The sequence below is a fragment of the Neodiprion fabricii genome, chromosome 2 (genome assembly GCF_021155785.1).
Source record: "Neodiprion fabricii isolate iyNeoFabr1 chromosome 2, iyNeoFabr1.1, whole genome shotgun sequence".
NCBI lineage: Eukaryota > Metazoa > Arthropoda > Insecta > Hymenoptera > Diprionidae > Neodiprion > Neodiprion fabricii.
This window is the reverse complement of record NC_060240.1, coordinates 14,862,876-14,886,676: the sequence shown is the minus strand read 5'-3', so window position 1 is coordinate 14,886,676 and position 23,801 is coordinate 14,862,876. Positions and strand designations below refer to the sequence as shown.

Genomic DNA, 23,801 nt, shown 5'->3' with positions numbered 1-23,801 from the left:
AGTTGAGAAAAATCTAATACCAGAGGCTGGAAAGAGAAGCTGACCCGATAATAATAAATTTCCAAAAAGCTTCCTGTAGGTTTTTGGAGCATGAGATGCAACAGATTTGATACACAGGTCTTTGTAAGCTTTCTATTTAACAATGTAAGCTTGTACATATATATATAGACAAAAAATGCGTTTCTTCTGTTCATCATCTTCTTGTTTTTCTTTTCTTTTTTTAAATAAAATTTACAATGTTCAAACTTTCATATTGTAGTATGTATTTATCTTTGTTGTAAGCAATATGTAAATTAAATACATTATACTTACTTAATTCCTTTTTATTTCTGTCTTTGTTTTTTTTTAAAATTATTATCGTTACGAAAACTTGGCGCATTGTGAAGCTTCGGGTTTTTTTTTTTTTTATAAAAGATGTGTGGCATTTTCATTATTCAGTAAATCAGGAAAAAACTTACCAATAACGTTTCTATCTCCTGAAATTGAATCCCTTTCTTCGACTCTTCGTATCGACGAGCAACTGGGCCTGGCGTTTAAGGACACTGCGAGTTGGAACTTCTTCCTCGTCCTCCGACGGCGGCGCTGGAGCTGCTGGCGTTGAGGCTGACGGAAATGTCGGGAAGAACGGACGATCGTCGATATCTTTCATCTTTCCATCCTCCGACGCACTCGTCGATACCGTTTCGATCTGCCAGGATTGAACAGTAAAGTGTTATGCACCTAAATATTCAAGGCCATGATAATTCGCATTTCAAGTGATTTCGAAGGATTTCAAATGGATTCGAAATATTTCACAGGATTCCATTGCAGAAATTTTATTTCATTTCAATGGTTTCTGTAGACATTTCAGATGATTTCTCGAAACGATTTCAAAGGAATAAAGAGAAAGAAAAAGGCTTCTCGGAGTTTTGAACCCCCCCGAAGTTTCATGGTCAGTTTAACGAACTTTACCGAAGAAAGCGATACAGCAGTGCCTTGAAGACCTCGTTAACATTTAACACCGATACAAACGAAATATGATTCCAATTGAAGTAGGTATGTTTGAAATTGTCACACCAGACCGATCAAATTTTTACAGCTCACCTGCTCGCCCACTAAATCTTCGAAGACCTCAACGTTCTTTTCCAAAACTCCGGCGAGCTCGATTGTGGCCTCGACCTTTTCCTGGAGGACATCCAGAAGTTCAAAAACATCGTCGATACTTCCGACTTTTTCCGGTATCGGTGTAAGGCTGACGTCCTATAATGCGTGTAAATGAAAAATTATCAGTTAGCATGCGTCGATCGCCATTTCGATTTTTTTTTTTTTTTTTCTTTGGGAAGAATGCATTTCACCGCTCTCACGACTCGTTTTCACGTTGTCTTTGAATCGACCAACGGATTCGAGAATTCATATAAGGTAGGCGGAGCGCTCGAGGGAAAGATTAAAAAAAAAAATGATCCATCGAGACCTTTCCACTCCGCCATCTTATGCGCAAAGCTTGTTCTCCAAGCGCATTTTACCTCTCCTTCACTTCTATCCTTGTAATTCTCACCTTCTTGGGTGCAGGCTGCATTAGCACCTCTGCATCCAGATCGAAAACAAACATTACAAAGTAAACGATAGCTGCCGACTGGATGTATCGGTTCTATTGGTTTTCCAGCTACCACTTCGAAACGCGAACTCGCTAACGTATTTAGAATAAATTTGGTGTGGGTATCCTCCTCGGTCTATGCGATTGCAGGTATATGTTTTCATCAACAACTTTGGACAGGATACTCAATACCAAGTCATACGCAACAAGTTCAAGACGAGCCCCTAAAAGCGTCACTTATTGGAAAATGTGTTCATAACGTCAGAGCCCTGATTATTGGCGTCATTTAATCACCGCATAACCTAATTTTGTAATTTTAATGGACGGAAATCGTGATTCTTGGGATTCCAAATAACTCATGTTACATAAATTAATAAAACGCAATCAATTGTATACCTGTTCTACCATCCACACGCGAAAAAACACGATCAACGGTCAGCTGTAAGCCTAATTGCATTAGTTTAACTTTTTTCCACCAGATGGCGCATTGCATACGATCTAAACTCTGATTTACGTATCAAAAAAGCATCGACGTTACCCTCAGCTTGTCACAGAGCAACCAAAGTGTACTGTTCACTTCCATCAAGAGTTCTTGGACTCGTTTATTCTCAGTCAGCGCCTTTTCCTGACGCTGAACCTGCTCGGCGATTTGGCGGTTGTAGTGTTCCAACTCTTCAGCATTCCTGACGAACGCAAAATTATAGGTTGCAATTGTGTTTCTCAGTGGGAACTCTGTTTGTTGCTTCATCCTACTTACTGTTCGGAATCTTTCGTTTCCGAAAACTTCTGCTTCTCGATTTCGGCCATGAGTTGCTGCCTCTTTCGCTCCAGGGTGATCTTCTCGTTCTCAGCCGCCACCCGCATTTTTTGTAGCTTATCTTTCGTCGCCTTCTGACTGAGAAACCTGTTCAGGACATCCTCGGTTCTCGACACACCCGTGGCGTCTTTGAGCCTGTCGAAGGACTCTTCTAAATACTGCGTGCTCTCCTTGCCCGGCATTTTTCCTGACTGATCGTCCTGAAGGCTGGAATCCTCCCGCACAACCGGTCGTCCCGTCGGGAATATCATTCTCTCCAGTCGCTCCAGCTCCAGCCTTCGGTCCTCAACCCTTTGCCTGTGTGGTAACTAAGTTTCAACTTCAACGTTTCCCGGCAATCCCGTCATTTTGAGGTATTCTCTAGCAAGAACTTGCACAGGTTCGAACTAAAGAGAACCGGTATTCACAGCAATTTGCAGATTTGCAGAGTGGGTGAAATTATTCTACACGCGTTTTTATACCTTTAAACATTAAACCTTCGATATTGTCTAACTTTTTCGCTCTTCCTTTTCCATCTACGCCCATATGATAATCGTCCGAAGTTATTTTCACCTGATATGATCCTAGGAGTTTTTATTGTCGCTGATTTTGAATTAGATTTGTAAATTTTAAGCCTCAAAATGGTGAATTAGTTTTATCAAAGTCGATCGCAAAGGTTTCCTTAATTTTCACGGGAAGGTATCCCAGGCCAGTCTCTCCAATTTGATTTCTTTTGTAATACGTTATAGTAAACTAAAGACTAAGCGACACGAATTTCTTTTTAACTACCATTAAACACCTTAACGGGATTAAATCACCCTCCAAAGTAAGGCATGTCAAGGGAAAATTTGATGGTTTCATTCACAAGATATAATATTTTGTAACCAATCCAACTGGAAAATTTTTCTCACAACGAGAAATGAAAAATGCAATTTTCTCAAGTAAAGTAAAAACAAAAAACAAAAAAAAAACTGCCAGATCGTATCTTGACATGCCTTACTTTTGAGGGTGTTTTCACCCCCTTAAGGTGTTAATGGCAGATAAAAAAAAATACGTGCTGCTTAGTCTTTAGTCTACTATAACATATTACAAAAGAAATCAAATCGGATAGATCGACCTGGGATACCTTCCTTGTCAGTGTCAAACCTGTAGTCTAAAATAACGCCGTCACGCTGTTTCGAAGTGTTCATCGCTTCGACCTCTTGCTTCATCAGTGTTCCCTTGGTAATGTCGCGTAGGTGAATCGCCTCCTCCTTCACGTCCTGTGGATCAGAGATTGGAGTACGTGAGCAATCTCTGGCTCCAACGCCATTACCGAAGTTTAATTTTACCTGTAGTCGACGTATTTCTGATTTTTGCTCTTGAATTTGCTCCTCGACTATCTGTAAGGAGGATGCGTACAACGCCGCGTCCGCCTTCAGACTGGATCGTACGCCTCTGTATTTCTTTCGCACCGTGTCAGCCTCCATTTGCATCACGTGGATCCGTTGCAACTGATTCTCTAGTCGTATGATTTTCTGGTAAAAGGAATTTAAACGGTTAGGTACCATAACCATTTCACTGCATCACTGATTCCAGCGCCCTTCTTCGCGCTGTAATTACTCGAAGCGAATAATCACGATTATCTTGTATACTATATGAAAATACGCGAACGATGAAATATCCGTCGTCAGAGGCAGGGCTGGGTAACGTACTTTTATAAATGCGTTTCGAATAGAAAATGGAAACATTTACATCCATTATATTCAAAATGAAAGATGTAAAACAGGTTTTTGAAACGAGTTATATAAAGTATAATATTGTATTCGTATTTTTTCTAATAACTTAGGTACGCCTTGTTGCTTGTCAGTTCATTTTGTAAATAGGTATTATTCTGCATAAGAATATCCAGGTGCTTATGTTATTAATAATATAGTCATTTATGTTAAGTTCTATCGTTGATGATATCCCGTCAACATTCCACCATCTGAAAATAATCGTGTAACTAGTACAGACGACGGTAGACAAGTATCTCATTTAAAGAAGGATTCTTCAATTATAGAAAACTGCAGTTTCGAAGATCATTACTAGATTCAGATAGTCGTAGTTATTTAAAAGATGTATCGCAAGCACTGTAGTTCCATGCCGTTTATTCGTAGAATATAATTCAAAACGCTCTCATATTTTCGGAATGACAAGTTACAGGAAGACATGTGTATTTCTAATAATACCCAGCCCTTACCAAGGAAGACCACCAAAAGATTGATGCATATGTGGTGCCAATTAATGCATCAGAAAACAAAACTCTCGGCTCGCTGGTGACTGTTTGAATACCTGTTCAAGATCACTGCGTGTCAACAAGTATTCAAGAACTACCATAAAGCCTTGAACGTGTTTCTGACCATGACGTGATGGCCGATAGTTCCAATTTAACGCCAACTACCCATATACACAGAATAATTTCATGGTGAAAACCTTTTTCACGGGGTTTTCCACTTTTTGCTCCGTGAACTTTTGAACAGTACCGCTCATGAGCTCCTCATACTCCTGCAGAAGTCCGGTTAGCTTTTTTTGTTGCTGCGAAGGTGAAAGATCGTGTGTAATCGTCAGCCTCGAGAATTCATCATACTGTTACAAGATTTCGTTCTGCACACGTTCTGCAGTACCTTGTCGCTTTCGTACCGGATCAAGTCGAGCTTTTTGCGTAGACGGATGATGTCTTCGTCCAGACCAGCTATCGCCTCAGCCAGGTTCTTTCTCTTCACGCTGCTCAATGACTGATCCTGTCCTCTCAGAGCCTCCGTATCAGCAGCCTCTTGTTCCTTAGTCATAAAGAGGAGATTGAGAATGTCATTGTCATGGTGCCTGAAAGGATTCGACACCCTCTTTACGACTCGCACGTTGGCGAGAGTCAAGCGCATATTAAACAAATACGTAAATTGTTCGGCATCTTTACTCATTTCTCTTACACCAAGATTCCATGCTATAGTCTTGAAATGTTACCTTGTTCGCGAAACGTGTCAAAAAACCAGTTTTCTTATTTGCCAACGAATCCATTGACTTTTTTACGGTGTTGAAATATTTTTTCCACCACTGGCAAAATACAAGTTCAAAGATTTCCTCCAACCGTCCGCAATCTCGATTCTCAAGTTCGCAGAAGTTTTTTGGTAGCGTGGAAAAATGTGTTTACAACGCAATCTGTAGTTGTAAACAAATCACCCGACTCTCGCCGCGTGTATGCCTAGTTATGCATACCTATACGTACGTATGAGAGACGGACTAACATTCTTAGCTTTGGCAAAGGTGACTTGAAGCTCTTTGACTTCCTTCTTGAGCCTGGCGACCTTCTCGGCGTTCTCCTTCTTCTGCGCATCGCACTCCTCGAAGCAAGCCTTCCGCTGTCCCTCTGAAATAGCATGATCAAGAATTCACCCTGATCCGAGCTCTTTGATGCAGACCAGAAACCGATGTCGCGGACTGATTTATGCTCGTATACTCGTGTCTACGTAACTGACGCAGGAAGGAAGCATCGATAGGAACGTGAAACAAGCACAAACCGAGATCTGGACGTCGGGCAAGTAGCCACGACCTGTCACGCGTCCGGGACGACGGGAAACGTGTCCTCCGGGACTTCTATGCACCATCGACAATTGTTCTTCGATGAAAACCGCTCGTGCCGTATCCTCGGTTATGTCGTTTGAACCTCCTGGTTCCCTAGATACTCAAGGAGTGTTCACCGTGCAATGATATTGCCTGTTCTCGGAAGTCAAGTAATCGGATCAGTCCAAAATTTGTTCCGTTCTGATGCGGTAATAATACTTATACCACAAATTATACTGACAAATGAAAAACGAGCTCATTCAATACATTTCAAAGTTTATAATTTGATTCTGGATTATGAGAAGTTTGGATTTGAATCAGAGTTGGATACGCGATGCGGAGATAAAACTGTTTCGAAAATTAAAACCAAGAACGGTACCAATTTGAGAAACGAATTAGCACCGAGAAAAATTTCATTTGTTACAGCAACTCGAAAAATTCAGTAAAACAGGTATCGTTAAAAGGAACTGTTTGAATATCGTTGGAATTACGAAAAACAAGGTACACGTAAACATTTTGCGCTATCGTCGATCTTTTTTTGGTAATTGCAACGCAAAATCAGTTTGTTCGGTTTACTCTACTTTTTTAGTTGAATAAGATTTGAGCATCAATTTATCGTTGCACAAGCATTAAATTTTCGTAATACTCACAAGAAAATATGGTAACAGTGATCGTAATGAGAAAGAATAGTAACGGATACTAGACTTTCTGGTAACAGCTACAAAACTAATTTTCATTTTGTACTTGGAACTATATGTTTCGATTGTGGTAAGAAAATGAAAATAGGTAAGGACTGAGCGGTAACCGGTACTAAAAATTTTTCTCAGTGAGGGCTGCGTTTCGGTGTGGGAGAAGCCTAAGGCTGAAGACCAGCCGGAGTTTGCTGGTATACAGAAGGGCGACCCTTTGACCCGAGACTCTCGACTTATGGTATCAAGGCGCATAAATATGATCTTGCTGAGATGGCCGATAGGATCTGTCGACGAAGTGCTGCAGGCTGCAGGGCTGGGTGACAACTTATGAATAGAATGTTTGCGCTCCATTGCTTCTGAATTTATAATTAATTGCTCTCGATTGATTTTGCGACAGTCGCGCAGGCGGCAGCGATGATCGAGAATCGCATTATGCGAATCAGTTTACCTTGGAAGTTGAAGAGAAAATTCAAAGGTCAATGAGATTTAGATGATTTAGAATCCATGAGTGTAGCGTTATACTATCTCAAATCAAGTGAATATAACAGCTGAAAATTTATAATTTATTATAGTATTTCTTGATGGCCACACAAATGTGAATATGAAATAAACGATTTACCAAAGTTTATGCAGAGAGCCGATTATTCTGGAGATGAAAATATACCTGGTCGAAAATACTCAACTTTCTAAACCTGTCGGTAATACAGATTAGAGATGGCCACTAAGCTAAAAATAATCGGATCAAAAAATAATCTAACACGGTTCGATCGAATCGATAATAATTGATCGATTAATCGGTTATTTCGTAGTTTTTGAAACAAAAATTTCTTAAATTTCAGTATGTAGTCTTAAGAGCGTAAAAGTTTTTTGACAATTTATAGTTTATATTCAAAATATTTTTCAGCACGAGACGAAAATATTCATTTATATTTTACTTATTACATCAAAGTGTACTTAGTAAGTAAGATAATCATAATAATCGATTCTCTAATCACATAAATTGATATTCTATTGCGTCGTTCATTAGAACAAAAAACGAAAGCCGATTGTGAGGAAGAATAATGGATTCGGTCTATTAATCGAGTTTGAAAAATTATCGATTATACTCGATCAATGAGGAAAAAATAATCGATCATTTTTGGTCATTACTATTACGTATTACAAAAGGACGGATAGACCAGCACTCTTTGAAAAAAGAACAGTGGTGGGCGATTATACCTCGATCCCGTAATAAACACGAGAGTGCGAAGCGTTGTGCGCGTTTCGTCCGCTGCTCTAATTACTCTCATTAACTCGAGTTATGTTTGTATGTTACACGCATCTGTATGTCTTCTATCCGACGCTAATTCGTCCGACTGTTGAGACAGAGAGAGAGAGAGAGAGAGAGAGAGAGAGAGAGAGAGAGAGAGAGAGAGAGAGAGAGAGAGAGAGAGAGAGAAAATAAATGCGACAGTCGGATCGCAAGCCCTATATGTATACGATTCTGCGAAGCTGATTAGATCTCGCTACGAAGTTGCATCGTAACCAAAGACATTCCTTGTTAATTTTTTTCTCTTTTCCTACGAGACCAGATTCTTTTAAGACGAAAGTTTAATGAAGTTTCATATTGGAAAACTGGATCGGAACAATTTTTTGCTCAGTCTAAACGACGGCTTAAGGTTTAATTTTTACCTGACAACTGTATCTTTTTCTTGATTTCGATTATCTTCTTGTTGAGAGCAGTCAGCTTGCTTTCCTTTGCTGTTTGCACTAGCGGGTCCGCCATCCTCGGGATTTCACCTGTACACTCGCCTTATTTCACCTCGGAGTTCAAATTGGGGATTATCGAGTTAACAGAGCTTTTCCCGTTGTCTAGGAGACGAGGGGTTCAAGTATTCGATACACACTGAGAAACATTTCATTTGTTACAGTAACTAGAAAAATTCAGTAAAAGAGGTATCGTTAAAAAAAAAAACTGTTTGAATATTGTTGGAATTACGAAAAACGAGGTACGCGTAACCATTTTGTAATATTGTCGATCCTTTTTTGGTAATTGCAACGCAAAATCAGTTTCTGAGGTTTACTCTACTTTTTTAGTCAAATAAGGCTTTAACGTCAATTTGTTGTTGCACAAGCAATAAATTTTCGCAACAGTTACAAGAAAATATAGCAACAGTGATCGTAATGAGAAAGAATAGTAACGGATACCAGACTTTCTGGTAACAGCTACAAAACTAATTTTCATTTTGTACCTAGAACTATATTTTTCGATTGTGGTAAAAAATGAAAAAATTCTCTCAGTGCATTTATTTACCTAACTAAATAAATCTTCTTTAATCGAGCGAGTCGTTGATATACCTTTTCGAAATTTTTCATCACAATAAGATTTGAAAATGGATCTGTATTGAATTCGAGCAAAAATCCTGACGGCGATATTAATTTCAGAGAAAATTTCGAATCACGGTCGAAAAAAGTAAAAGGGCATATCAGTATCCATTCTGCAGGGCTGCAATACAATTACAGATTGAAATGGTCTTGTGCGAGTAATGGCTCAATTAAAACGTCTATCAATCGCTCGTAGCGGCTAATCGCCAGCTTCAAAGCTGTAACTCCGCTGTTGAATATATACATGTAATTGCTGCCGATGTGGATATGAGACGAATAATATAAACATGCATTCGGTACGGGTTGCAGAGATGTCAGCCGATATCACACGCGGCGATAGTCGAAGGGAAAAAAGAAACGAGCTCTCTCACCGCTGCAGACTAAAACGTGTATAACCGAGTCTCGAAATCACGTAATGCCACATTTATATTCCACGTTAGGCGTGGCTTGACCGGCTACGTAGTAGTTCGCGATCTGGCTTTTCGTCTTGATCCTGTTAAAATGGCCAGGAAAATATTGATTGCAATTTACTGTCGTTCGACGATTTCGTCGCGGGCTGCGAAATTTCGAAGCAATCGATGATCGGTAATACTTTATTTTTATTTAATTTATACTGAACGAACAAAGCCAAATTTTCCACAAATGGAAAAAATTCATTCCCACACGAAGACTCATTGCGAAATCTGAAAATCGGTACATTCTTCACGGACAATTCCCATTTCAACAATTATATGTACAAACACCGAAACAACTAATTCCGCCATTTTTCGCAAGCAAACCGTAAGCTTAATTGTGGAGCTAATTTTATATATATTTATACACACACTTCGACTTGTTTCCAGTATCCCTTGATAAGTATTAGCTTGTCATAATAAAATTATTAAATTGGCACTAATATAGTTCGCGTTGCGCGTGAAGCACGAGGATTACGTAAGATGGGAAAAAAGAATGTAAAAAAAGAGAGAGCAAACGAAATTTATATTAATTCGAACATCTATCTTCGGTTTGACATAATGTATCATTATTTATTCATTTCTCAAGGCTCAAATATCTATTATTAACGAGCTTAAATTACCTTCATTAATTGTATATACACACGCGATATCTCATTATATCGAACTGGCTGAAATAGTATTATACTGTAATGTATAATGAACATAAACGCTTCGTCCATAATTAGTAGTTAGGTTGATGTCGCCAAGAGCTTCTACATAGTTTCTGTTTTAAACGAATTTTCAAACTCGAACAAATCTTTAAATTAAAGAATATCATTGCAAGACAGAGTTAATACTGCACTCAGAAAAATAAAGTGAAACTGAAGAAAATAAATTTCAGTTGCGTGTAAACAAATTAAAAAATTTATCTATAACGCATAAATCTTTACTTGAAATAATGAAGTATTTCATTCTCATAAATTCATATTTAGTTGACAAGATTTCATTTCAACTGTCTGAAGTAAAAAGATTCTTCAAATTTAATTAAGTCGATATTTACTGTAACAAAATTTTTAGTGAGTTCATATAAGATAAGAAATTTAGCTGCTTTCAGCAGCTATGCACGTTTAACTTCTCTTTTCTATTTTTTCAGAGAAAAAAGGAAGTTATTGTAATCGCTCCGAAAATGAAAAGTTGAGTTCTCACTAGATCTGCACGTTTTAAAATCTAGAGCATCACGATTTTAATGTATTTGTCGCAATTGATGCGATTTTTCGAAACTTGGATCGGATTATATTTCGGCTTTGATTGGTTCAGTATATTTCGAATTATTTAAATAACAATATTCTTACAAATAGAATAGAAATGATACCTTGAAAATGGGTGAACAAATTTGAATGATAATTGGTGTCATTACTTTAGATTTTTATGTCGCAAATCACGAATCTCGAGTTAGATTTGCAAAATTTAAATTTGGCGGATTCAATACATCGAAAAAAACTAAAAACAATTGGATTTTGATGAAAATTGATACTTGAAGGTTTTTTGAGTCGGTGATCACAAATCAATGAGATCTGTAAATTTTTCATAATTAATATCATTCTTATTATTTCAGCTCGAAACGAGTTTGCAAACGGCAAGTTGAAAGGCTGGCTCATGGTCAGCCGAAACCCGCTTGTTCTTGGTGCATCGCGAACAGGATTACGTGTACCTAAGAATCTGGTAATCTCGTATAAAGAAGATCGTATGAAGATTGTATTTCATTGAAGTGTTCGATAATAAACCAACGTATATTAATATTTGTACAAGAGTTTATAGCCAAGCAGGCCCTTCGGAGGCAGCGTGCGGCAGGATTTTTTGTCCCCCGCGGCATAAATGGAGGCGGTGTCACGTGACGGAGGTATTTAAACGATACGAGGGGACCGAATGAGAAAAAAGCGGAGGGCTGCAGGGCGTCGAAAACGGGCACTCGTACAATTTCATAGCGTAGTTCGAACGGAACCGTAGAACGCATCAACCCCTCGATTGGACAGCGGGATTGGCAGATGGTGTCGGCCATTTTGTGATCGGCGGAGTGAGACAAGCGTTCTCGCTCGAGATGCGCGCGCCGTTCCGGGACTACTTTCAGCGCGTGAAGTGAACAATAGAATCCCAGACGAGTTTGAGCCGCGGTCATGTTCGTATATGAGGTCTGTGTCGTTGTTTTGCTTCACGTTGTTCAGCTCGCGTAATGTAAACACGCCGCCGGAGCAGCAGCAGCAGATTGAAGTTACGATGAACATTGAAGTTACCCGGGTGTTAAACGATAATGGACTGTAGCCGGTTGCACTGCACGGTATCGCATTATGTTATTATAGTGATTAAGTGATTGTGTGATCAATTGTCTGATGTGTGTGATCTCTGTGTGGATAAATTCTCCGCCAACATGCTCCGTCTGCAGCGGAATATGGATTACGCATTGACGATCGTCGCTCTGGCTCTTTTCGTCGCCAGTCTGCCGGCCTCGGTTCACGGTGAGTTTATTCTCATCGAATAAAACGGAAGAATCCTCCGTAGTCGTCACCCGGAATTTCAAGTTCCCCCTTAGAATGCGCGTGTGCGGAAACAAAAAACTCCCCGTCGCGACGGCAGCTGCAGGCTGTGCAACAGGTCTGAAATGCGACGCGGGTTTCTCCGCGCCGGCGCGACATTTTCGAACGCGCTGTCCTACTTAAAAACTCGAAAACACCCCAAAGTCGGCAGTCCGGCTTCGCCGAGCGAATGCCTGCCTCAAGTATTCCTGCATTAGCATTTCAGGGCGCGTCGCGAGGCGTCGAGTTGCTGCCATTCCACTACTACCTGTCCCGAAAATATACCCGAATAAACCGCCACCTCGAAAATCTCTCGATTCATCAATGTAACCGCAAGCATCCGGTTTTTCCATTCATTCTGCGCGATAAAAACAAATCTGACATTTTCTTTTTCCCTTCCACCGCGTGCTTCAAATTTCGATCAAGTTTGATCAAAACCTCTCGCCGAAGAGCGATTTGAACTTTGCATTTAACCTTTATCAAAAGTCACGGTAAACCATAAACTTACGTTTAAATATTCCACTCAAATTAAGTGAAAACTTGAGTTTTCTATCAAGCTTGATCGATCGAAATTTCTACCGTAACATTACATTTCGCCCGATTCTCACCGAACACGCAACTAAGGCATTGAATAATTGAATACATAACGAATCGTTTTACGATTCCTGAATGAATTAGAGTTCGAGTTCCTCGCTCTGCGCAAATTCGTTTTTACGACCGGACCGGCTTTCAGCCTCACGCACAGCTAGTCCTGCTTGCCTGAGCGAGTGAGTGCTTATAAAATGCCGAATACACGAGTCACGTGGTCGCGACAGCGGTTCTCAATTGAAAAATCGTCTCGCGCGTGCGTACCGGCTTTTTCCGTCACAGGTTGGGACTCCCTGTTGAAACGACAGGTGTTCAACCCCACTTTCCACGAAACGAATATCTTTCTTGTTGGGTTTATTACGTACACGTATATGTATATGTATATAGACTTTATTGAACTCGGGCGTCGATATCCAGGTGAAATTTTATACTCACCGCATTATTAGGACCGTTTAAAAATCTGATGAATTTTACAATAAACTATCAAAGCAAATCGTTTTCCAAATTTTATTTATCCGTAATTTTGTAACAGGAAATATATCAGTTTTGGAACAACTTTCAAATTATTTACAGAAGTCAGATTACCCTTTTTCCAGATTACTCGTTTTAAGCAATCGTTATATTTCCATATAACACAATCAACCTTCTACTTGAATCGTGATGGACAAAAATCACTCTCGCTTTTCCAAAATATGAACTAAATATAACTCGACGTTCAACATTTTCAAAACTCTATTATAAAATCAACTGTAAAATCACCGTCGTAAAAAATATACAACTTGGAAGTTGCAAAAAAAAAAAAAAAAAAAAAACAAGATAAAAAAATTAAAACAAGAACTATTGCATGCTATTATCCCTCCTAAACTTTTAATTACAGTCAGAGCAACTGTATTTCATGTGAACGTTTCATATTCTACGGCGTTAACTTTTACAGTAATACGCGGTACAGAAGAAAAAATTCGTTATAATTGTAGCGTCGTTTCCGGTGAATTCCGGCGAGTGGCGAATGCGTTAATGCATACAATAGACCCGTCCCAGCCGGAATAAAGAATCCGAGAGAAATGAAGCGCGAGTAAACATGGCGCACGGTGGTTCGTCTGCGTGTCGGCTGGAATTCTGAGGCGAAATAACTAGGCCTTGCTCCTCGCCTCGGTTTCCATCCATGCCTTCCTTGCGCCCCGGCTTACAATTAGCTTACCTGGAGTCCGTCTCTCCGCTGCATCTGTGTATATGTGTGTGTATATATATATATATATATATATATATATACACACACATATGCGTATACATATGTGTATATACTCATAATCCACATTCACTCTAGGCTAGACCAAATTTACGGATGTGTTGAACTCGTATTGTATATAGGTATGTAATACCGATGCCGCACAGAGGTTGTCGGAGTCTCAACGACTACGGAACTATGTTCTCAGGCTTTCTCTTCTCTCCTTAGAAACCTATCTTCGCCTCTCCCATTGCCGTGTGTCTTATATATAATGTAGGATTATGTGTATTGTTCTCTATACATGTACGATAGATTTTGACCATTATTGATGAATAAGTTGAAAATAAGTATTGGTCAGGTTCGATGAATTGATTCGAATTTTATTCACAGTCGTATAAAATATAACATACGATACATGATCTTTGTTCAATGATTGGAAAATTTTACAAAATCTTTGTCATAATTTTTTTATTAGAATTGATTATACAAAAGTAGTGACAGAATAGTTTTTTTTCTTTCTTTCTTGGGTGAAACTGGTGTGATGGAATTAAATTCCAAGTTGAATATAAAATTATGCAATCGTTGAAAAGATTCTTTGGGTTCTTGAAGTTACGTGTAAGAAGTATTTTCTTTTCTTCATCTTATGCGATAAAGTTAACTGGCTGAAATAATAATGATAACGAAATTCTTGAAACTGTGATGTAGGACTGCGTTTAAGTATGTGTTATATAATAAGATGGAGTTGAGAACTATTTAAAAACGTCGATATAAGAGCATTGTGATAATTCAATGCATAGATATCCGAATGGTCAGAGCGTAAGATTTGGCGAAACCGGAGGTCGAGAGCGTCGCCTAGCTGTGAATCAAGTTGGTCGGGTTAAATTTTACACATTCTGTAATATTTATGTATTTTGTAATGAAAAGCTCCGACGCCAGTTCGATTCTTTAATATCATTGTGGGAACTGTTATGCAACAATTCGTTGGTTGTTTGTTTTCCATTGGGAAGGGATCAATGTATTCTGAGCGGAATTGATTTAATAAACGTTTAAAGAATAGGAGAAAGGAAAGAAACTTAGTATATGTATAGAGATGTAAAGAGAGAACTCAGCAGAAAAACAAGAATATATCAATATCGATCAACTGTATAATATTTGCATTATTATTTTAATATTTGTGTAAGTTTGCGTGTTTGAGAGAACAAAATTAGTCGCTTAGATACTTTAATTAAGGAGACGACCAGCATCACGATCAACGCGAGAATCGACCCACAAAACTGTTGAAGCGTGCAGACTGCCGTGAACTATTTTATCTCATTTTATTTTCTCGATTACCATAAATTCTCTAAGCTGATGAAAATATTCAGGAATATAGCAAAGATATCGGTTTGGCTTGACGCAACTCAATCTACGCAATTAATTAATATACCCAATCTATTAATTACACTTGTGACGTAATCAATAATATTGTCACAAATAAGATGTTCAAATTTATGTACATAGTACAATCGTCTGATTCAATTCGATGTGGTAAAATTTTGAGAGTAACTCTGCTAGGGAAGGGCAATGTTCGGAAGATAATCGATATTTGAAAAAAAAAATCGATTACAAGAATCGATGATCTTCAAAGAAAGATCAATAAATCGATACATCGACGGATCGGTGCGAAAATACAAATTTTACTCAGGAAAAAGATTCTGTTTATTCTGTAACGTAAGTTTTTTTTTCACAAATATACACAATATCAACAATTATCTTCCGTTTGTCGTTCACTTTTCTTGGAAGCGGTAATCGGAGTTACTTGGTGTTAAATTGTTGTGGAACGGTTGAACTGAAAGTGAATAAAAATCTGTATCAACCTGTATATGCCCCCCTATTATTTGATTAATTACATGGAAATGTTTCGCAGAAAATATGGATCACACATTTTTTCAACTTTAGATTCTAATGCTAATTTTTTTTAACTTCTTTTTTTGTTCAACGTCGCAATTGGTCCACGTGATTCGCATTAAAAAATCACCGGAAGAAAAATCGAAATATCTAATGTCGAGAAAAACGAATTTTGTACCGATTAATCGAATAGTAAAAACATCGGCAGAAAACAATCGATTAAATTATTATTAATTAAATTAGATTAATTAAAAACCGTCGGTATTTTGAATTAATCGGAAAGTATCGACTATCCCTAGATTCTGCGTCATTGGTAACTTGAAGAAACAAATTTTTCGGGTTATAGGATAATGCACATCTACTACTGAAAAACTTTCAGGGAAATAAAAAAGTATCGTTACTAGTTTAGTCTGGAAATAATTTGGCAAGCATGTTTCGTCCTGCCTGCAAACGTCGTTGAAAAAATCAAACTAATTTGCGAATTCAATGAAAAAAAAAAAAATCGAAATCACTGTACATTTCACCGTGAAACGTACATATTTTCGGGTCTATTTGTTCGGAGTTGCACTCTTATGCACTTTTTTTCTAACAAAGATACTTAGACTCAGATTTTAATCGACATAAGTGAAACGTCCACTACATTTCACGATTCGCATGACGTAAAATTTCGTCGTTTTGGTTTAATCTTATAATTTCACCGGAATCCACTTCTCAAGAATCATCCAAGGCCGCAGGGAAAAATGATTTGGATGCACAGTTTCGAAGATATTCGAAAACATTCTGGGGCTGGTAACTTTTTAGCTAGGCTGGGAAATCTTAACCGTTTCATGCATACATTTTTCCTTACATGCGGTTGGCTTGAAGTTTTGCATACACGGGGACACTGATCACGAATGCGAATTCGAAATTTGAAAATTCAAAACGGCGAGTAAACAAAAAGAACAGCAAGAAATATTTGTAAAAACTCTGTAAAAATTTTTGGTGTGTATTAAGTTTGTGCAAAAATAAGCATTCGGATTTTCACTGTAGATTAATTATCAGAACATGTTTTTTTTTCGTGGAAAAGTCAGAATTTTGACCATTTATTTACACGTGCTATCTTAGCAACGAAAAAATAAATTTCATATTTTCTTTTACACGGAAATATTTCAGGGACCATGTGGAACCAAAAAACGCGGCAGTTGTTTCGAAAAAAGTAGTTTTATAAATGAAAAGCTGTAAAAAAAAAAAAAAAAAAAGACAAACAGTTGGGGTCACCAGAAACAATTCCGTGTGGCCCTGCGGGCATCGCATTCGTCTTTCACCGCGCATTCAGCGCTGCGCAGCGTCGATCGGAGCGCTCGGAACGGCATAAAAGTGCGTAATTAAGGACTCGCTGCCTCGCGGTCCGTCGGGATCCTGCGCGTCGCGTATCCTCCTGCCCTGGACGTCCTATCAGCCGCATCGAGGATTGTGCCGTCAGTCAGGTTGGGGACAGCTGCTGCGTTTGCCCTCGGCTCGGCGGACGGATACGTTTCACAGAAAAAGTTCCCTCCTACCGGCTCTTCTTCCTCTTCTTCTTGCTACTCTTATTCTTAACCGGCGGAGATAGGAGATGCAAATCCGCCGTGACGTACGGGAATCGATTGAAAAATATATCCGCCTTCTTCTTTCCGCTGCGCGTTTACTCGATAGAATGTTGATTATCGCCGGTATTCTGCAACCCTGATCTCTCGTCTCAAGTTCCGTCGTTCCGTCGTTTCGTCCTTTTTACCACCCCTCCCCCCTTCAAGGTTTTTTTTGGTTTTTTTTTTTTTGCCGCGACGGCGCCCCCGCGGCATCGCATTGCAAACGCCGTCTGATTCTGATACATCTCGACGAGATAGTTTTGTTATTGAACCTTTAGTATACGTGTATGTATATATAACTACCCACCTTATACGCAAGCTTCTATCTACAGAGATTAGAGATTCTTCTTACCTCTCGTTTACATCCTTTCTGAAGATCCGCTACACTTCGAGACTGACTCGGTGGCAAACGGCAAATGGTAAATCGCGTAATCGCGATTTTTGCTATTTTTACATTGTCGTTATTATTAGATGCAGAATACTGATTACATTAATTGTAAGATTGCCATTCGAGATTTACCGTCAATTGATTACATCGGAAATTCAATTTTATAAACGACACGATCCCGTGGGAATTATTCTTTATTTAATTTTTTTAATTGTGAATAATAATATATATAATGCGAAGTTTTTATATAATATGTTATGTGAACAAGAACTTGCGTGTATCGTTTCACGTATGATTTCATGATCTATATAAAACCTATGTAAAAAAAAATTGTAATCGAATTAACCTTACGTATATATATTATATATAATATGTATAACGGATAATCGTATACTTTATATTTTATTCTATGTAAAAGTTGAACTGCTCACAACATTGATAAATGGATATAAATGTAGTGGAAATTTGATCATGTATTTAAATTAAATAATAGTAGGAGAAACATAATTTACAACAGATCACATCAAAAAAATGAATGAGAAATTGCCTGTACGATCAGAATTATTCATTTATTCAAAACTTTGCGTACGAATTATGAAATTTTTTTTTTGTATGCAACATCTTGACGAAATTTAAAAATCATCCAATTTTCATTTGTTCATAAAACTTTGCATGCCAAATTGATTGCGGAGATACATTGAATGATACGCATCGTTAACGAATCATCGATACGCCGATCGTGAAGAGTTGTAGATGGCTAATTAACCGTCGAGGAAATAGCAGCACGCGTTTCTATTATACCTGTATGGGTAACCTGCAGTCAACTAACTCAAGCTTACGTTATATATACGGACTAATTATGGTATACGTTAATTAAAATTGTGGGAGAATTATTTGATCCCAGGCTGAAACGTCACAGGTGGGATTTTAACGAAACAGCGATTCTCACTTTATGCATAACACGTGGAAAAAATATAAAACCACGCTCTATAATATGATCGTTATAACAATTTGTGAGGAAGAAAAAGAAGACAAATAAGTAACAATGATAATGTTGCTAAGCAAAACCGTGATATATAACCGTTGAGAAATTTCTTCTTTCTTTGCTTGTATAATATCCGGAAAAGATATTGTAAGAATTATATCATTATACGCTTTGAATTGCTTATTATTATACAATTCGTATTGTCCCCTGTATGATCTATGCATATCTTTACCAACATGCGTTTGAGAATGAGTTTTTCATTTCTATTTATTTATTTTTTTCTCACTCCTTAGTACCTTTCGGCTAGATTCTTTAAACTCTTACGAATTACATTTTTTTTTCAAATATAATGAAAAATAACTTCATCTCACCAATCGAGTTGGTAAATGTTATCTATCAAGGAATAACGTATTGAAAGAATCAGCGATGAATACGGTTTATACTATTATCTGTATGTACGTGTAAAGTGAAATTTACAACTTACAACGTAATTAGCCGTGCAATCAAACCATGAAACGATGAGATCATAAAAATATACGAGCAATATTATGCTTGGGGATTCGTTCGGTAGAAAAAAATCGAACAGTCATATTCCAAATAAATACTCGCTCCTCAAAAATCTCGCGGGGATTTTTCTGCAATATGTGATTTACAGGTCTCGAAAACGAGTTAATTGACATATTCCATAAGGCAGGAGTGGTACAAGTTTTAGCCAACGCGATTATGACTCGTGTTGTAATAAAAAGTAGAATTTATTGAACATCGTTTGGCAATAATTATATTAAACCGTTTATGATATTGAGAATGAATTCGGTTGAATAACACCTAGCCATATAACGCTTATAGGTTTGTAATATTGAAAACGGCCAATTTATGAATGAGGATGATTTACACTGACCTCACGACCATCATTTAAAAAATTACTATATACCTACAGATATTAAATAATTCCTTGCAGGTTTTACAATACATATTAAAACGTTTATTATATACTTCAATATTGCAAATTAATTTATTACAAGTGTTGGTAATTATACTAAATGTAGCAGCTATTAATCATAGTATCACATATGAATAATACCATTTTTTTTTATACATCGCTTTGAATCCATGCGTATTATTCGTTTGCGCTAAACGAGCAGTATTTAGTAAGAATAAGCGTTTAATAATTAATTACTGAAATAAGGCAATCGCCTAAAGTAGTTCGATTAATAATTAGGCTTAAGTAACAGCATGCATAAAATACTGACACAATTTTGAAGTAATCACTTTCCTAAACGCATTTCTAATACAGTTTAAGTAAATTTTAACACTAACCATACCCGCACATCCAACAACTATTTTTCTTCTGAGTTATCAGTTTGAATGGTTTTTCTTAAGTTTAGATATCCGGAGTAAAAATGATTTAAAGCACTAAATATTATTCAATAAATAACTCAATCTCCTTTTTACTTGGGTCTAGTCAACTAAACGAATGTAAACCTAGCAAAAATAGTTTGCTTTTTGGGTAGGGATCTGCGTTTTTCTTATCAACTATCGGAGTGTATTTACAATTAGTTACAGCGAATCTGCAGACTAACGTATGTATATTTACAGATAACAACTGCAATAATAGTTGAAACTATACGCCTCCTGTTATTTGGCTTTTCGTGTATCTCTATCACTCTCTAACACTTGTATGCGATATATGTATAGTGGAATAAGGATTAGTTTTCCGTCAAGTAAGCGTGTAAACGAGGCAACTATCCATATCGCAAGTTACGCGTCCGTCAAGCTACAAGCTTCAGCGAGCGCGAAATACTAATTATAGCCTTACTTTGCATGCCACATCGTGTGTTTAAACGAATGTTCAAAGCATTCTAAATTCTTTGTTTTCACCTTCTTCTCGCTAATTATGTGCACTTATAGGTATACCAATAAGGTATCGTCACAACGGTCCGTATAATTGTGTACAATTGTGTTTAACCCTTGTAGTCAAAAATTTCCACGTCATAGCCTAACCACAGTTTATAATTTCAACTTCAAATGATCTTTCTTAATTCGTATGACCCTAAAAACCTACGAGTAACAAGTTTCGGCCAGAATCAACGAATGGTGATAGTTGTTTCGATTTTACATCCGCCATATTGGATCCGCCATCTTGGCTTTAGTAATTATTAAATTCTGACTTCAAAATCCCCCGAGTAACAAAATTCATGCCAAAATGTTGAGTTGAAAAATGAGTGACCAAGGGGGTTAAATAGTTTTATTCATCTTTTTGTAAATCTTCACACTTCACACAATATTTTGATTATACATATGGGGAATTCTATACGTTTACGGCTAGCTTTGGACCGTCACCATTGCAAATCTGGTCGTGATTCAAGTATATTTTAGTAGTCTGTACTATTTACGCTTCCGAAGTTAGAAATCGTTAAACTTGGAGTATTCGGCCCACCTTTGAAAATCTGAGACAATTGTAGAACATTGTAATGAAAATATGAAAAATTTTGAAACTTTACAACAATTGGTAGTTTTCATTGGTTTGGAAGCTATGAGTTATTGTTTCCGGTATTACGGGCTGCTTTAAAAATTTGGGAAAATCCGTAAATGTCACTCATCACTCCTTGACCGATGAAAAACGCCATTATCTGTACGGTTTTTTAAAAATATTTTTGAAAGCAGCCCGAAATATCGGGAATCATACTTCATAATTTCCGTAACCCAATGAAGACACCATTTCCTGTGAGTCTTCAAAGTTATTGTGATTTGGAATACACGTTTCTGCAATTTTATCCGATTTTTAACGGTGGTCAGAAAATCCAATGCTTAAAGACTTCTAACTTCGGAACCGTAAGTGATATCGAGAAAAATCAAAGTACGGATGGTTGTAATTGACAGTACTAATGTATACAATTGAGTCACGATCAGATTGAGAATGGTGACGGTTCGAAGTTAGTCGAAAACGCATGGAGTTCCCCATATACTATACATGTATATTGTGTACGAATATCTGTTACGATTATTCGTGACTTGAGACTGACAAGCCGATTATGAACCATTCACGACAGTTTATGTCATAGTACATTCAAGTATTCACATTACATCAAAATGTGAAATAATGCTTTCTTTTCTCGACAATGTTTTTCAAACTCCTTTATAGTCCAAGTGTCATGCGACCGAAACCGACTTGAATATTTAACATCTGCTCGTTGTTGTCTCGAACAAAGTCAACGACGAAGAATGATAGAGCGGGAGAGAGAGAGAGAGAGGAACAAAGAGAAAGAGAAGTAGAAAGGAGAGGAGCGTAACTGGACATTGACAGGCGGTGTCTGTTCGTTCGCTGGTCGCAACGGGGCGCATATTGAAAGATAATCAATTGATTGGCCCTTGCATTAACCCAGACGACCCTGCGACGCTCGAGCTCAAGGCAATCGCTTCGTACCTTTCTTTTATGCAAGTATACATGTATAGTGAAGTCAGTATTTTTCGCGAATATGTATAACAAAGAAATTCGCCTCAATATTCAGGCGTCGATTGTACTATTAATATAGTGGTTTTATTACGCGTAGACAACATTCGATAGATATTCTAAGATGTTGTGTTTACTAAGTCCCGCATTTCATGGAAAACTACCAGATTAAAATTAGTCACGTTAATGTAACGAAATAGTGAAAGTAATGTCATTGTTGTGGAAATTTCGATCGACTTTAAAGAAGATTAATTTCCACGATTTGAATACACGTTCCTTTTTAAAAATAGATCACTCAATTTGAGACGATCCTATAGTTGCGTAATAATGAATTTCCCTAACACTGAATCGTTACATTGACGTTACGAAAATTTGACGCAATTTACATGGTTGAAATCATGTCTAAAATTCGTGTTGTTTAAAAAGTTGCTTTCGTCACACTTTTGCTTAACAAAGTTTGAAGTATTTTTATATTTATCCTGGTACCGCAGAGAACAAAAGTTTAAGCACTTATGTGTATGGAGTTCTCGATGTCGAAAGTTGGAAATCAATGAAAATCAAAGTTTGATGTGTCGCCCCAAGGGGAGGGCCCTGGTCAGAAAACCACAATATTTATTGTAATTAAGTATTATTATTTTACACGAAGCGAGAAAGAAGACAGAAAAGAAAACAGTGAAAATCACCTACATTTAAATACATTAAACCTCATGTGAGAGGTAAAACTTTTAACATGAAAGATAGAACAACCGTCACAACGGTCAAAATACATTGAAAATCCGTAGCGCTGGTGAAATGTATTAGACATCAGTCAGCCCATTTGGCAGACAGTCATCACCTAAGCAATAACATGGAGTGAGGGTTAAGCTCATTCTCACATTGGAATTCTCAACAATCGACAATTCGTAGAGTCAAAATGCTTACCTAGGTCGATAATTTACGAACTTCGACACGGAGAAGTCCGTACACATTACCAATGCAAGGTCGACAGAACGTTGTAAATCAACATCACTTATTTTGACTGTTATCTATGCTTACGCACCGCTAACACAGAAAAACCCATTGATAGCTCCATTCTACACACAATGCCGAATACGAATTTCTGAAAAAAGATTTGTTTTACGCGATAATATTCCTGTAATTCAAGTACTACTTATTGCAGGTATACATTTCCTATTTGAATATATACATGCAATGCTCCTATACTTCGACGTACACTTGGGGAGAATGAATCTGAGACGGCTAATTTTTTACTTTAGACAGTTATGTTGGCAATACAGAGAAACCTACAGCGCCATTGTCGGCCGAGCGTGAAACTAACTAAATCTCAATGAACTCAACATAACCCATGACCGTCGAATCTAACCTTAAAATACCGCGGGGATAATGACTTGTTGGATTGACACGTATTCTAAGGTTAGATTCGACGTTCGTGGGTTATGTTATGTTTATTGAGATTGAATTAGTTTCGCGCTCGGCCGACTGTGGCGCTGTAGGTTTCTCTATGTTGCCAACATAACTGTCTAAAGTAAAAAATTAGCCGTCTCAGATTCATTGTCCCCAAGTGTACCTAGCGTACCCCTACCTGCACGGAAAGAAAAATATCGTAGATTTTACATCTCTGGTGGTGAATATATGGACTAGACTTTTTTCGAGTTAAATTTA

General features: G+C 37.7%; 2 protein-coding genes across 3 annotated transcripts in view; one reads left to right on the top strand and one right to left on the bottom strand.

Annotated features, from left to right (window-relative positions):
- Positions 1 to 469: 469 nt before the first annotated feature.
- LOC124174556 (myosin-4) lies at positions 470 to 8,405 on the bottom strand. Its single transcript, XM_046553749.1, has 11 exons — positions 8,312 to 8,405; positions 5,633 to 5,754; positions 5,015 to 5,170; positions 4,824 to 4,925; positions 3,701 to 3,886; positions 3,496 to 3,631; positions 2,884 to 2,953; positions 2,331 to 2,687; positions 2,112 to 2,256; positions 1,084 to 1,239; positions 470 to 688 (listed from the first exon to the last, which is right to left on the bottom strand). The coding sequence occupies exons 1-11, from the start codon at positions 8,403 to 8,405 to the stop codon at positions 470 to 472; spliced, it is 1,743 nt and encodes a 580-aa protein (XP_046409705.1).
- Positions 8,406 to 11,615: 3,210 nt separating this feature from the next.
- Positions 11,616 to 23,801, top strand: part of LOC124175120 (neurogenic locus Notch protein) — a 156,951-nt gene continuing 144,765 nt past the window's right edge. For both annotated transcript variants that reach the window (XM_046555036.1, XM_046555035.1), the window contains exon 1: positions 11,616 to 11,951. In XM_046555036.1, the coding sequence (XP_046410992.1) occupies positions 11,864 to 11,951 (88 nt within the window). In that variant the 5' untranslated portion in view covers positions 11,616 to 11,863. The remainder of the gene's footprint in view (positions 11,952 to 23,801) is intronic.

What these genes read in the sequence shown, in the direction of transcription:
- LOC124174556 (XM_046553749.1), bottom strand. Translation starts at nt 8,405, where the DNA reads ATGGCGGACCCGCTAGTGCAAACAGCAAAGGAAAGCAAGCTGACTGCT. An exon ending in CAGAAATACGTCGACTACAG is followed by an intron (nt 3,632 to 3,700) that starts GTAAAATTAAAC and finishes TCTGATCCACAG; the next exon opens with GACGTGAAGGAGGAGGCGAT. An exon ending in GAAACGAAAGATTCCGAACA is followed by an intron (nt 2,257 to 2,330) that starts GTAAGTAGGATG and finishes TGCGTTCGTCAG; the next exon opens with GAATGCTGAAGAGTTGGAAC.